The sequence below is a fragment of the Lithobates pipiens genome, unplaced genomic scaffold (genome assembly GCF_037356315.1).
Source record: "Lithobates pipiens isolate NorthernLeopardFrog02 unplaced genomic scaffold, aLitPip1_a1.2 Scaffold_18, whole genome shotgun sequence".
Lineage (NCBI taxonomy): Eukaryota > Metazoa > Chordata > Amphibia > Anura > Ranidae > Lithobates > Lithobates pipiens.
The window spans coordinates 63869337-63885071 of record NW_027507758.1 but is presented as its reverse complement, the minus strand read 5'-3'; the positions used below and the strand labels follow the sequence as shown (position 1 = coordinate 63885071).

Sequence of the window (15735 nt, the reverse complement as noted above, 5' to 3'; positions counted from 1 at the left end):
TGAAGAAAAAGCAGTAGCAGGGAGACACTTCCACTCCACATTATGGTGGGAAAGAGAGCACAGAGTGCATTTATGCAATGCTCCACCCAGTAGAATGACATTAGCAATAACCTCTTACACAGCAAAGCCAGCAGGAAATGGCAAAGAATGGTGCTCAGTAACCTTTACAATTGTGGGAACTCCCAGTGCCTGGTTCAAATAGCCTACTCACAAAGTGACTCTTCAAAATCTAGAAGACGATAGCCTAGAGGCGATTCAGTTTGCATTGTGCGCTATACAAGTATTTCATTCATTCAAAGACGGGACAAGTGCAGAGGCAATGCCAACAGCTCTGGACCTGGACATGGCTCTGTAGGGTACACTACCACAACTCAGACTGGAAAGCACTCAGATAAAATCTGGTGTCCGAAGGTCACATCTAGGCTCACCCTACAATGTCCAGCAGGGTCTGGAGGGAGTATGGTCAAAAAGTCAGGCTGAGGATAACCATGCCGTAAAGCTGTGAACCTGAGGGAAAACACCAGCACCTGTGTAGAGAGGAAGGTTGTTCAAAGAGAAAAAAAGTTGCTAGAATAATTCCCATGCATCTATTCTCCTAGGATACTGGCATAAATTGGAGCATGCTGAGAGGGGTACCTTGAGCAGGCCTACAGTTTATTTTTCAGTATACAATCCTCCTATAGGCAGCAGTTTAACCCAAAGGTTTAAGACTTCCTGTGTCTCTCAACAGACAACAAAAAGGAAATAAAGTAAGCTTTTGGACAAATGGTCATATGAATATTCATACAAAAATTCTTAGCACAGTTGATGACTTGATGAATGTTGTTTGAAAGAACTTAAAAATGTTGTTTGCTTTTAACATTTGATTTTGGAATAAATACAATTTCCCGTTTCGAAATTTGTTTATTCAAGAACAATTTCTATCCTGCTCCTTTAAAATTTCCCATTACTACAGCAGAAAAAAAAACCTTAAATTTGAGCCCTCTAATTATTAGAAAAGGGAACAAACGAAAATTCTGAAGAAAATTCTGCTAAGTATTAGCTTCTACTTTATTTCCACTTTCTTTAACAATCAGAAAATTAATCTGTAGAATTAACTTTGTGTAGAATTAACCTCATCTCAAAATACCAACCTAACTGTTCTCTTCGTTCCTCCTATACGCGCCTCCAGGACTTTTCCCAAGCCTCTCCCATACTATGGAACCCCCTACCCAAATCCGACTATCCCCTACGCTGTTTGCTTTTAGACAATCCCTGAAAACCCTTCTCTTCAGAAAAGCCTATTCTACCCCCACCTAACAACTATACTTTATTATTTTCTCCATCAGCTCATCCCCCCACGGCTATCTACCTCTCTCCTAGATTGTAAGCTCTAATCAGCAGGACCCTCCGATTCCTCATGTATTAAATTGTACTGTAAATGTACTGTCCTCCCTCATGTTGTAAAGCGCTGAGCAAATTGTTGGTGCTGTATAAATCCTGTATAATAATAATATTATTAGAATAATAAATCAGTAATCCAATCCTGAAAAAAGCAAACTACTGTTCACTTTGAATACCCAATCTTGTGCAGATGCTTTTCACATGATTGGATAATTGAAGTGGATTTGCACACAACATTTTGAATGAAGATTCTTAACTCCCATGTATTTTAGATACCTGAGATACAATTGCATAAAAGTCCTTTTTTGTTTTAGTAATTTAAGCATGTATTACTCCTAAATAACCACTAGAGGTCTCTTTGTACCACATATGTGATTTCATCTGCTCATAGTAAGCCAATATAAGAATTGAAATGGATTTTTTAAGGTGCTCACTAATATAAATGTAATTAAGAAGCAAAAACTGGATAATTTTACTTCTGAGCCTGTACATTGTTTTTAACAGTTGTTACTATTTTAGATTTACTTAATAATTCTTAAACATGGGCCTGTACTCAAAAAATGAAGATTTGCTTTATTAGGCCTCCTTCACTGGCCTGATTTGTGCGGCCGCAGGATTCCTGTGGCAAGAATCTTTGGATTCTTGCTAATGGAACGACCAGGTTGTATATTGTGCCTAAGCATTACCCTAAAAGATTTACAGTGCTTTTTGTGCCATACGAATGTACCTATAGCTGCATATTTATGGTTTGTAATTGCCGCCTCATAGTGCTAGTCTTATGAATTTTGGAAAGAAATTTGATGATGTAATTCACAGCAATAAGCCCAACTTATGGGCTTAAAAGAACGTAGACTGCTCCGTATACATTTTCTTTTATTATAGTTAAAACCAAAAAACTATATTATATATATATATATATATATATATATATATATATATATATATATATATATATATATATATATATATATATATATATATATATATATATATATATACACACACACACACACACACACACACACACACATACATACATACACAATTATTTTTTTTTTTATCAATTAAAATAAAGAAATGGTGCATATAATTATGTAGCCTTCTGTCTTAACAGCAGGTAGAGCTACAGGCTATAATTTACACATTTAATTCTTGCTCCTTACCAACCTGCTGAAAAGATGCTTGTTTCAGTAGCTAAAATCTTTCACACACACACACAATGAAAAAACAGTGACTCATTCCATTTCAAACAACTTCCTCTAAAGTTTCCGTAAGATACACGTCTCCCGACATTCAAATTCTGCTGTGCTGTCCTCTTTACATAACCCAGAGAGCTCTGGGAATACTTTGTTATATATTACATGCTTTTTTATATATATTATTGTAAAATGTAGGTATACAAGTATTGTATACCTATAGCAAACAATCAAATAAACAAGATCAGTTTAAAAAAATGTTTTAACAAACACCATACCAAAACTTATTGAAAATATGGGACTTAAGTATTTTGGGAGGTTGCTGTCCTCCTACTTCCCATTGGCTACTTTGCGTCACAATCCTTCCTTCAGTCCAGGCCTGTAGGAAAGGTGTATGTTGGCGTCGATGGTGGAGGGCTTCGGGATTGCACCGCACCCAAGACCTCTTTAACCTCTAAAAGGGTTTTTGACCTAGAATGCTCTGCGCACTTCCCATAAGATCCCTACCTGGGAATTGCTCAGCTATCGTCAAATATGCAATTTTGTTTAATCACACCTGAAACATACATATTGACTGCTCTCTCTTACTTCCTTTGGAGTGCGTCTGTCACACTTATCCCTTGACAAAAGGCATTCTGTGCCTAATCTTTAGATCTCTTGTCCGGCCCATCCCCCCCACCCCCCACCTTACACTACCAAGTGGAAAGCGGACCTGGAGATCACACTGGATGCCCATCAAAGGTCCCAAATATGGGATACTGTTTCACACAGGCCAATTGACTTCTTGGAGGCCAACTATAAAGATATGCTGAGATACATGGTACCCTTGAGACTGGCTAAATGTACCCAAGGCATCTCAGACCACTGCTTTTGGGTCTGTAGTTCGGCTAGCACTTTGATATACTGTATGTTTTGTGGGACTGTCCACAGATTAAAATATTCTGGACAAGAGGATACCAACTGAGCTACATGGTTTTAGATACCAGTATCCCTAAATAGCCGTACAAGGATTTGCTAAACCTGAAACCCGAACGATGCACTGCCAACCAATTTAAACTGTCAGCAGCCAAGCAAACTTTGGCTAGAAATTAGAAATCTAACTATAGCACAGGTCAAAACTAAGGTGATGTGGTATTTGAATAACGAAAAACTGTCACAGACCTCCAAGACATGGTCAAAGAAATTCCGAATAATTTGGAACACCTGGATCTCCAATTATAGACATACACTTTAATATGGTTTCCTCTAAAGCAGGGTGTCAAATCTGTGGCCCAAGGGGGATAGAGATATATATATATTCCGAACACAAAATTGTAAACTAGTGGCTAGGAACATTCACGCCTGGGAAGTATGCCTTGTTTGGAATAGCACCCGAGGCGGTGATCGGCATAGACAAGCAGGGCCCGGGAACGTCTAGCGGCACATGCAGGGACTCCTGCTAGCTAGCACCTGCCAAGTAAGTGCTGTATGGCCAGATCTAGGATTTCTCCTCACTTCCTTTCCTAGTGAAAGAATTCTCCCTACCACGGATACAACAATAAAAGCTTGTTTTTTTCAGAGAGAGAAAAGGTTAGAATCCCTGTTTACGTCACATTTTTGTCTCTGTGTCTTTGTAAAAGAAGACCAGTGCATTACTGCTAATGGACCCTCAGTACTGGTGTTGGTGCCAAATAGCCTATACAAACTGGAACACTGTATGGACAGATTGTCAAGTGTTATTCAGCTAGTTCCTATGAATCTGCAACCTGACCTGTGGTTTTGCCTTCTTGTGTATGACCCCCCCCCCCTACCTTGTGACCTTCTCATGGACCTTTGCTTACCTGCTTGACTCAGCTTCCTTCCTTCTGTTTTGTACATCTGCTGCTGCCGGGCTGATACCGACCTCAAATCCTTGATTCTACTTGTGTTTCCTGAATTGGAACCTTTACTATCCAATTATTACAAAGCTAGGCTCAAACCCTCAATTCTGATTCTGTCTGCTGAGATGGTACCCTCTGCTCAGTTGTTACTGACCTCTGCTTGTACCCTTACCTAGTTCATGTCAAGTACACTGGTATTCCCACGTCTGGTTCCTCTCCAGTGGTCTACATTTTCCTGGTCCACACATCTCAAGAGATCCGGTACTGCTTGTAACAAAGGCACTTGTGCCTCTCCAAGTCCTTGCAATCTTTGTTGCCACTTCCAGGAGTGTAGCAGAGGAGGTGCAAGAAAGACCCCCTCAGCAACTCGGTCTCCACTAGGTACATAATAGCATTTCCCTACTAGAGGTTTCCAGTCTCAACTTCCTATCCTGGAAACAATTTGGTCACCAGGAAAGAAAGTGAATTACACAGATAGTAATAAACTGATAGAGATTTAAATCATTTTCCACTGTTATGCTGAAGTTTAGAGGGAACCCTACTTCCCATATAAAAAAATATAAAACAAAAAAAAAAAAAATTTGAAGAAAAATAATTGTAAAAAATAGTCACCTAAAGCCAGCCATAGACGGAGCGATTTTCTTTCCTGCAACCATGGGTTGCAGGATCAGTGTTGATGGGGAAATCCCTCCCGCAGAGCCACTGTTCTCTCCCGATGGGGGAAGCCATTCCAGCCAGGAGAAGACAGTGATTACAGCTACCGGCTATCGAGCGATCAACTTCGATACATTTAACCTACCCATACACGGTTTAACTCTTGTCCCGTCCCTGCTGAACAAGCAGAGATTCAAACCATCTATGGCCAGCTTTACACCCCAGATTAAGGCTCCTTCCTGTAGGTGATGTCTCTGGGCCTCATCGCAGGATCCCAATAATGATCAGGACCTTAAATCTCATCAGAGAATGGTCCACCCCTTTGCAATAGCACAGTCACACAGGATTTGGGATCCTCAGATTTTCATGGTAAGACCCCAAAAGACGTGACTCTCGTCCAGACAAACAAGCAGAAACATGGGGTGTAAGGTAATTATATTTTCATTGCTGTATTATAAATATGATCACTGGAGGGTTTCAATTAGGGTAGGCTGCAACAGAAAAGACTTGCACTTTTAAGTCTACTTTAACACCAGTGTATGACAATAGTTAATAGTTCTAGGCGTGTCTGCATCTAATATATAACATCACCTCCCGTCTCTTCTCAGTTTACAATGACTCCAGATGTAACAAGTCCCAGCAGAACAAGGCTTACCAAACAATTTGGCTTTCGCAAAGGGTGGGAAGAGCTCGGTTTGCCTGAAGAGGTTTTTGTGTATCTGCAAGAGATCTCTGTGCAGCTTTTTGAAGTCGCTGTATCTTTTCCACGAAACTATCTGATGGAAAGAGAGAAGGGTGTTACATGAGTGGTATACTCCCCCTGACCTGGTTTACCGACAATGACAGTTGCTCTATCTCCTTCATGGAAAGGAATTCAAAGATTTTAATTCTGCTTTAGACTCCTTTCACACTGGAGGTGTTTTTTAGGCGCTTTAGCACTAAAAATAGCACCTGTAAAGCGCCTGAAAAAAGCCTCAGTTGCAATCCCAGTGTGAAAGCCCGAGTGCTTTCATACTGGAGTGGTGTGCTGGCAGGGCGTCACAAAAAGTCCTGCAAGCAGCTTCTTTGCAGCGCTCTAGGAGCAGTGAATATCAATGGAAAGTGCCACCGTAACGCCAGCACAGCGCCACTACTGCATGATTAGTCGCACCCCATGAATGGCAAAGGGTTTATGGTTGAATATCCAATCTGCTGACCTTACTGTTGTGGGTGGCACTTTGGAATTGTAAGCTTGGGTTTATTTTTGATACGGTATATATATGTCTACTCATTGATGTATTATTGCAATTTATGATTGTTGGATATCTGTATGCTATATCCACTTTTTTTTTTATTGTGTATATTAATAAAGTTGGCAGGTAATATGCCTTTTAATGAATTATCTGATTTATATATACACTCCTTATTCTGCCATATAAAAATTGCAAAGGGGCATCTCCCAAATGCAATTGTTGCATATTTTCTATGACTAGATAAATACATGCCCTGCCCAACTGTATAACAAATGACAGCCCTAATATAAAGCTTAGTATTTCAACCTGTCATGATAGAAATACATAGCATAGGCGGCCATTCCTGGTCTCTCTCTGAACAGGTTACCTAGTTGGTCATCATATTGATCCTCTGCTTTAAAGTGGTTGTAAAGCCTCAGGGTTTTTCACCTTAATGCATTCTACGCATTAGGGTAAAAAACATTCTGTGCTGTAGCTTGCCCCAGCACCCCCCTCCCCCCTTTTCTTACTGGAGCCTGATCCGATCCAGCGATGTTCATGAGTGCAGCGGCTCCAGCTACTGCCTCTCCTCACTGGACAGATTAATAGCAGCGGAAGCCCGCTGTAGTCAATCAACTCCAGTGACATGGGAGCGAGCCCGCACGGGTGTCCTCAGGGAAAGCAGCTATCCATGGGGGCACCCGATGAAGAGGAGGGGTCTAGAGCGCCGGAGGGGCACCCCAGAAGAGGAGGATCAGGGCTGCTCTGTGCAAAACAATTGCACAGAGCAGGTAAGTATAGGTATGTTTGTGTTTTTTGAAAAATAAGGAGGTTTAACAACCCCTTTAAGATTAAATCTAACCTAAATTCAGGACCCTTAATCAGCCAATCAGATCTGCATATGCACAGGCGATTGCGTTGCAGACACATATAAATAGAATTGTTGTTTTCATGGAAAACCTTGCTGAGTGTGAATGAGAAAAAGAAGCAGGAAGGAGAGGGCGCCAAGGGATTGAAGCATCCATTGGGACATACTGTTGACAAGATCAGTAATATAGATGGTAAATAAGACAGAGAAACCTAAATAATAATTAACTATACTGTAGATTCTAATGCAAGGATATGTAGATCTTTCCCTTTATATTGTGTATAAAGTGCTTGTCAAATGTCCCCAAATCCAAAAGAGTAGTCATTCCCGAACTACCAAGATCCTGCAACACTTTGCCATAGTGGTCACATATACAGTCCTACCCTCAATCTACATTACATACTGATTACTGCAGACTCCTCTACTCAAACCAATGCACCACTTGCACCGCCACCCCTGCTCTGTGTGGAACCTGACAGAAAAGCGGGTCCTGCCTACAGGCAATGCACACACTGAGGCACCTTAATAGATGACAAGGAGGTCCAAATGTAATGATTTTTTAACTTTATTTTAAGAACTATAGGCCAAACTTTTTTCTTTTGTTTGGATGGATTAAGAGAGGGTTAAAACCCTTGTAAGTTTTTATTCACCTTCTTTGTCCCACTGGGGGGATTATCCTTCACTTCTTCTGCCACAGCCAAAACAGGAAGTGAGAGGAAATCCCTGCAAACCAAGGGAATCTCTTGGGGATACCCCAGGTTACCATAACTAGTGTCCTCATTGGAAGATTTCTCCTCCATGACTTTTCCGGGGATGACCCAAAGTGGAAAACCCAAAATTTGTGACTTTTTACTTTCACTTTCAATGATAATGGTAAACGGGACAAAGAGAGAGGGTGCATCTCCCTAATGGGGACACAAAAAGCAATAAAAAAATGGACAGGGGTTCTAATCCCTCTCCACACATTTCATAAAATAAAAAGTTTTGCCTTGAAGCCGACCATAGACGGAGGCATTTTTCTTTCCTGCAACCCAGGAAAAACTGCTCTGTTCCCCCACCAACACTGACTGTGTTGATGGGGGAATCCCTCCTGAGCAGCCATTGTGTTCTCCTAGCAATAATCGCATGTAAAATCCGACAGGCTGGTTGTACTCAAGTTGATCATGATGCCCATACAGGGTTTGAATCTCAGCCGGTCCTTGCAAAACTGGCTAAGATTTGAACCGTCTAAGGCCAGCTATAGTTATACATTAAATATAACTCCAGCCAAAATGTTTTTTGTGGATAGAGTGGGGAATGTTTAGAATAGAATCTCTGTTGGATTTTTACTTCTGTCCGTGTTCCTATTAGAGAGATCTAACCTATTTGTCCCCAAGAGAAACTGAAGGGCAATACAATTATTTACGGTTGTCACAAGAACAGGTATAGATAAGATATCTTTCAATGGGGACACTTGCTCCAGTGACAAGTCTCCCCTCTTTTTTAGGGAGATAGTCGCTATTTCCTCTAGCGTCTCTGGAGACAATAAATCCAGAAAATTCTCCCAGACAAACAAAAATTTGAGAAAGGTTCCTCCTTTCCTAAGGCTGCATTCACACCTGACCGTTTTCGGCTCATAAAATGCCAGAAAAAACGCCTGAAAAATGCCAAACAAGCAAAATCCTATTCATTTCAATGGCACCTGTTCACATCTGAGCTTTTTGTCACCTAAAGCAAAATGCCCGAAAAACGCCCTAAGCTCAAACAAAAACCATGACCTTCTTTGGGGCACATTACAGGCGTTTTTCTGCCTTTTACATTGGATACCGGAACAAAATTGCGGCAAAGTCACGGTAAAAAACGTTGCAAAGCTGCGGTAAAAACACGCAACTTTGAAACGCTCAGGTGTGAATGCAGCCTAAAAAGAAAAATAATGTCAGTTTAATTAAGCTTAAAGAGGTAGTAAGCGACTGCTTTTTTTTTGTTTTGTTTTTTGCAACCTGCAAGGCAGTGTCATAATGTGCTAGTATGCATCGCATGCATTATGTGAAACTTACCTTACAAAGAAGCCCACCAGCGGGGTGCCATCACTGCTGAAGGCGCTTCCATCTTCACCTGGTCTTTGTGAGTGGCCGAAGCCACGATGACATCATACCTACACCGTTTATGGCCCGGGTGGACATTCCTTCAGAGCGCATGTGACGTCACCGGCTGAATCTACAGAAAATACCTCCTAAACGGTACACGTTTAGGAGATATTTACAGTTCCTATAAGCAAGCCTTATTATAGGCTTACCTATAGATAAACATTATGCATGGGAGTTTACTCCCACTTTAACTCCAGATTTCTGTCCCATTAGTTTGTGTGGACCAAGCTGGTCCACGCAAACTATTACCCTCACTAATAGATGTGCCTGCTGGCAGCATTGTATGAACTGTATGTAGCATTATCTGCATACAACAGAACAAAGTGCTGTGTTCCCGTCTATTTTGATCCTGGAGTGAGACAGGAAGTTTCTGCCCCAGAACACAGTGCTGCATACTTTACATAGCTGATGCAACATATAGTTTATACAGCACTCTGGGAGCAGCTGAGGGTGCATCTGTTAATGAAAATAAGAGTTTGGTCCAAATTATCTATTTTACACAAAGCTGGAGTGCAGCTTTCATTGGGAGTGACATAAATCGATCGTTTGACATAAGCTTTAGGGTAAACCTGGGGACAAGCTTCCAGGAGATTTTTTATTGCCATCTAATCTGAAAATCCTATTCCTTCCTCAACTGGAAGTCTTCTTCAAACCCTTCAAGAGTCATCAAAGCTGGATGATATTTGGTTGGACAAACAAAATAATTCTACTCTCCGTATTTCGACCCACACTAAGCCAATGTTTCTCAACCAGGCTTCCGTGGAACTCTAGGGTTCCTCCAGAGGTTACTAGGGGTTCCTTCAGCATTGGGCAATTTCTGCCTCTCCGATAAGTTCCCACTGACACCACTGGTCTTTTTAACTATCTGTAAGGAGGTAATTCTTCTCAATGTCCACAAGTGTAAGGACCATTCTTCCCACTGACCATCACACTAATGTATCATGAGTTGTAGATTTCTAATTTTTAGCAGGAGTTCCCCCGAGACCGGAGAACTATTTCAAGGGTTCCTCTGTGTTGAAAAGGTTGAGAAAGGCTGCACTAAGCTGAAGACAAAACAAGAAATTATAACACTGGAGCAGCTCCAAACAATGAAATTACCTCCTGGACATCTTCTGGGTTCTTTCTGGACACAATCTGAAAAAGAAAAAAATTATAATAATTTGAGACGCTTCTTTATACAAATAAGTATAAGTTCCAGTCTAAGGCTTTATTTTTACAAGCTTTATCCCTCAGCATGTAGAAAGAGAAACAAATAGGGGGGTGGTCCGGTGAGCAAATGTCAGCCAACTCCTCTGTCAAAAGCCTGGTCCTTCCTTCTCCTGTTGATGGGCCATGAATGGCCAAGTTCCCTTCAGTGCTTCTCGTGTAACCATAATCCTAGGTATTTGCAGTACGTGTTATCAATTTAGGATCAGCCAATCGGAAGACTTGTCTTTCCCTTTAACAAAAGATCATGTGGCCAAATGCCTAGGATTCCAGCCATGTGACCAGCACAATAGAACGACTTTTAAGAAAGGCAAGGAAGTATCTCAGCCCTTCAGTTTTAAAGTGGTAGTAAAGTCCATTTGTCGTTTTATACCTACAGGTAAGACTATAATAAAGCTTACCTGTAAGTAAAGTAAATATCTCCTAAACCTGCACTTTTTAGGAGAGAACAGCTGGTCACATCACCGTCGCATGCACACTGCTCTGTCAATGGACATCATGCAGTCCACTGAGAGAGCGAGAGTGATGTCATCGCGGCTTGGCCATTTAAACAGCTGGAGCATGCAAACCTGAAAAAGGAAGACCGGATGAAGATGCAAGCCCTGTCAGTGGTGACACTGAAGGGAATCGTTTTAAGATAAGTCTTTCATAATGTGCTAGTATGCCATGCATGCTAGCACATTATGCTCTTAACTTACAAAGAGAAGAATTTGAATTTGTTTTTTAGCTTTACTATCTCTTTAACCACTCCAGTAGGACTTGCTCGCTAGCTTTATGAACAAGTAAATGCACTAGATAACTAAAAGCATTGTGACGCCTGCCTTTACACGCACATGAACTTTTCTCAAATAGTTTTTCTTAATTTTTCATAATACAACAGTTCAAAAACACACAAAACTTTCCCACAAATAATCCCACCCAAATACACCTCCCAAAAAAAAAACACATTTCAATATTTACGCTCACCAGTCTATGCTTCAATCTTTACTCAAGACCCTTCATCTCATCATTACTCCTTTAGGCTGCTTTCACACTGGGGCGGTATTCAGGCGTTACAGCGCTAAAAATAGCGCCTGTGTAACGCCTGAAAAAAACCGGCCCCTTTAACTCCAGTGTGAAACCTGGAGGGCTTTCACACTGGAGCGATGCGCTGGCAGGACGGTGAAAAAAGTCCTACTAGCCGCATCTTTGCAGCGGTGAAGGAGCGGTGTATTCACCGCTCCTACCCATTGAAATCAATGGGACACCGCGGCAATACCGCCGGCAAAGTGCCGCTGCAGCGGCGCTTTGCGGGCGGGTTTAACCCCTTTTCGGCCGCTAGCGGGGGTTAAAACCACCCCGCTAGCGCCCGCACACCGCCGCTAAAAATAGCGGCGCTTTACCGCCGACGCTGCTCCCGCTGCAGTGTGAAAGCAGCCTAATGGAATATATATATATATATATATATATATATTTATTTTACACACATACACACAAATATACACACACACACACACACACACACACATTTATCCCCCTCTTATGTCATTATTGGATTTCCTCAGTATCATTATACTCAACTGATTGTTCAAACAAGTTGGAAATTAGCCACCAATGCCACATTTTTTGAATTCTTTTAGGGCTCTTCCTATGTTTATATGTCAATTCCTCTTGTTTTAGATTAAGGTTAATCTCCCTAATCCATTGATCTATCATTGGCGGGTATCTTTACATCCATTTTTGTATAAGTTTACGAGCCATATACATAGTTCTCAATCACATAACATGCATTTCAACTGGGAGGGCGTCTTCCGATATAATCCCTAGCAATGCTATTTTTGATTCAAAAGTGACCTGCGTGGAACCTAAGAATGTAAAGTATTAAATACACCCTCCCAGTAGCGATGCAGTTTGGGACATCGCCACAGCATATGTATAAGTGTACCTGTATCAGTAGTGCATCTTGGACAATTTGGTGTAACTGCTTTACCACAAGAGTATATCTTTAAAGGGGTATAATGGGCTCTGTGAATGATAAATTGCTGAGTTAGGCACTGTGAAGAGGAGAAGGATACCTCAAATAGATTCTTCCAAGCTTGTTCCCACTCCTCCTTACTAAGGCTCGAGTCACACAGGGGCAACACGACTTTTGGAGGCAACTTGGACGTGACATGGAACACTACTTTAAGTCGCCCCAGGCCAGGCGACTTGCCGTGGCCAATCAGAGAATGAACTCTCAGGGGGGGGGAACTCCTTTTGAGAGCTGCTAATTCTCTGAGAGTCGCCTCCATATAGACGGAGATCCGACTTGGAGGCGACCTCCATTGAAATTAATGGATACCAGTCGCCTACAAGTCGGATTGAAGTAGTACAGGAACCTTTTCTGAAGTCGGAGTGACTTCAGTAGTGTGCATTAAGACGGCTCTCATTCACTTACATTGATTTCTACATGTTGTGCGACCTGAGGTGACTTGGGGCGACTTGAAGTCGGATCTGAGTCGCCCCTGTGTGAACCGGCTCTAAGGGGTTGATTTACTAAAGCTGGAGAGTGCAAAATCTGGTGCAGCTGTGCATGGTAGCCAATCAGCTTCTAACGTTAGCTTCTTCAATTAAGCTTTGACAACAAAATCTGGAAGCCGATTGATTACTATGCACAGCTGCACCAAATTTTGCAATCTCCAGTTTTAGTAAATCCCCCCCATGTGTCTCTAGATCCTTGCGCCACCACCCAAAGCTAACCACTTGTGGATTAATGCTAGCTGTCATTTGTAAAGGAGAATATATACTCCTATAATTCCCAAACATGAACTGTAGAGTTCCGTAAGGTTCAATATTGAGTTGGCCCACCCTTTGCAGCTATAAAAGCTTCAACTCTTCTGGGAAGGCTGTCCACAAGGTTTAGGAGTGTGTCTATGGGAATGTTTGACCATTCTTCCAGAAGCGCATTTGTGAGGTCAGGCACTAATGTGGTCGAGAAGGTCTGGCTCGCAGTCTTCGCTCTAAGGCGCCAAGGCTGTGCAGGCCAGTCAAGTTCCTCCACCACAAACTCGTTCATCCACGTCTTTATGAACCTTGATTTGTGCACTGGTCCAAATCATTTGGTGGAGGGGGGATTATGATGTGGGGTTGTCTTTCAGGAGCTGGGCTTGGCCTCTTAGTTCCAGTGAAGGGAACTCTTAAAGCGTCAGCATACCAAGACATTTTGGACAATTTTATGCTCCAAAGGGAGTGGCCCCCGATCCTCCTCTTCTGGGGTCCCCCGGCAGAGTTCCTGGCTCCTCCCCAAATCAAGAGCCCTCTCGGAGACCCACATTCCCGAGTTCTGTTGCTGTGTGCATTGACAACGGACTGCAGGACTCGGCTCCCATGCCACTGGATTTGATTGGCAGCAGCAGGAGCCAATGGCTCATGCTGCTATCAATCTGTCTAAAGAGGACCCGAGACAGCGACTGGAGTTGCTGAGCTCGTTCACGTCGCTGGAAAGACCGGGTTCGGGTAAGTACAAGGGGGGCTCTGGGGGGCTGATGCACTACAGAAGGTTTTTCACCTTAATTACAAATCCTTTAAAGTGTTTGTTACCCTAAAATAAGAGTAAAAAATTATCCTGTTTATTTAAAGCATGAATACCAGCACAGTGCTTTTGCTGTGTAATTTGGCCCCTGTATCACCTGTAAATCCTGACGGTTTATCATGGCTGCCAAGCCCTGACACCGTGGACAGTTTACGTGTCTCCGTCATCCACAGCTCTCCTGCCTTTCTCCTGCCTTCCTCTGTCCTCCTCTCCCCCTCCCTCCCTGCCTGCCTGTCAGCTCCGTGTCAGGACCTAACCCCCCCTCCCCCCCTGCTATAATAACTTTATAATTATTACACAATCCACTGTCTTTCAGAATACTAAGTGCCTTGTGTATGTCCCCTATTAAAATATGCTGTTCAATCAATACCTTATTTTATAGCGCCACTCACGTGATCAGCGGGCTCTCTCCTCCCGATTGACGTCAGCGGGGGTTTCTCAGCCCTTCCCGCTCTAGCTGTCAGATCAGGAAAGTGGAGAGACGGTCAATCACATAAGCGCCAATATAAAATAAGTTATTGCTTAAACTGCATTTTGTTAATAAGGCACATACACAGGACACTTAGTATTCTGAAAGAAAGTGAATTGTATGATTACTACTAAGTGGGTTATGACCACTTCAAGAGTGGGCATGAACCAATTATGCTCTCTAGCATTGCACAGTGCTTTCTAGGGGCCGGGGTTGTAGCAATCACTGGAGGAGCTCAGCAAATTCTGACAGTTTGGCCTACCTTATTTACACCCCTGTCTGATAATACAACATCTCTGCGCTGGAAAAGCCTCCTCCACAATTCATCTGCAATGGCTGCTCACGTGTATTCAGCTGAAGTCAAGTGAGGTCATCTGAATGCAGCAAGCCTGCAGCCTCCCCAGGGAGGACACAGAGAGGTGTTCTTCCTCCACAGCAGACAAAACACAGCCAAGCCAAACAGCTTGGTGCAATAAGAGACTGTGTCTTCTGTCAAACATCTGAAACAAAAGCTTCTCGGCTGCCTCCATTAGATGGCAAATAGAATAGAAAATGGTGATGCTCCAAAGATCTTCCTCCTTCTTTACACTTTTTTTTAATACATCAAAATAAAATGCATGCAGTACATCCGTTGTATACATGTACATACAGTATGAACTGATCACCCCTTTAAATGAACATTACTGCAGCTTGAGACGCTAAAGACGTTCAGTGTAGAAAAATGTAAAATAATGCATTTGGGTGGCAAAAATATGAATGCAATCTATACACTGGAGGGAGAATCTTTGGGGGAATCTAGGATGGAAAAGGACCTGGGGGCCCTAGTAGATGATAGGCTCAGCAATGGCATGCAATACCAAGCTGCTGCAAGTAAAGCAAACAGAATATTGACATGCATTAAAAAGGGGATCAACTCCAGAGATAAAATGATAATTCTCACGCTCTACAAGACTCTGGTCCGGCCTCACCTGGAGTATGCTCTCCAGTTCTGGGCACCAGTCCTCAGAAGGATGTACTGGAAATGGAGCGAACACAAAGAAGGGCAACAAAGCTAATAAAGGGTCTGGAGGATATTAGTTATGAGGAAAGGTTGTGAGCACTGAACTTATTCTCTCTGGAGAAGAGACGCTTGAGAGAGGATACGATTTCAATATACAAATACCGTACTGGTGACCCCACAATAGGGATAAAACTTTTCTATGGAAGAGAGTTT

The 15735-nt window shown here is 42.3% G+C and overlaps 1 protein-coding gene across 1 annotated transcript in view; it reads right to left on the bottom strand.

Moving 5' to 3' along the window:
• The window catches only part of RPS6KC1 (ribosomal protein S6 kinase C1), a 249366-nt gene that overhangs the window by 221896 nt on the left and 11735 nt on the right, over window positions 1-15735 (bottom strand). The window contains exons 2-3 of the mRNA XM_077485761.1: window positions 10396-10431; window positions 5748-5868 (exon numbers count right to left, since the gene is read on the bottom strand). Coding sequence (XP_077341887.1) covers window positions 5748-5868; window positions 10396-10431 — 157 coding nt within the window. The remainder of the gene's footprint in view (window positions 1-5747; window positions 5869-10395; window positions 10432-15735) is intronic.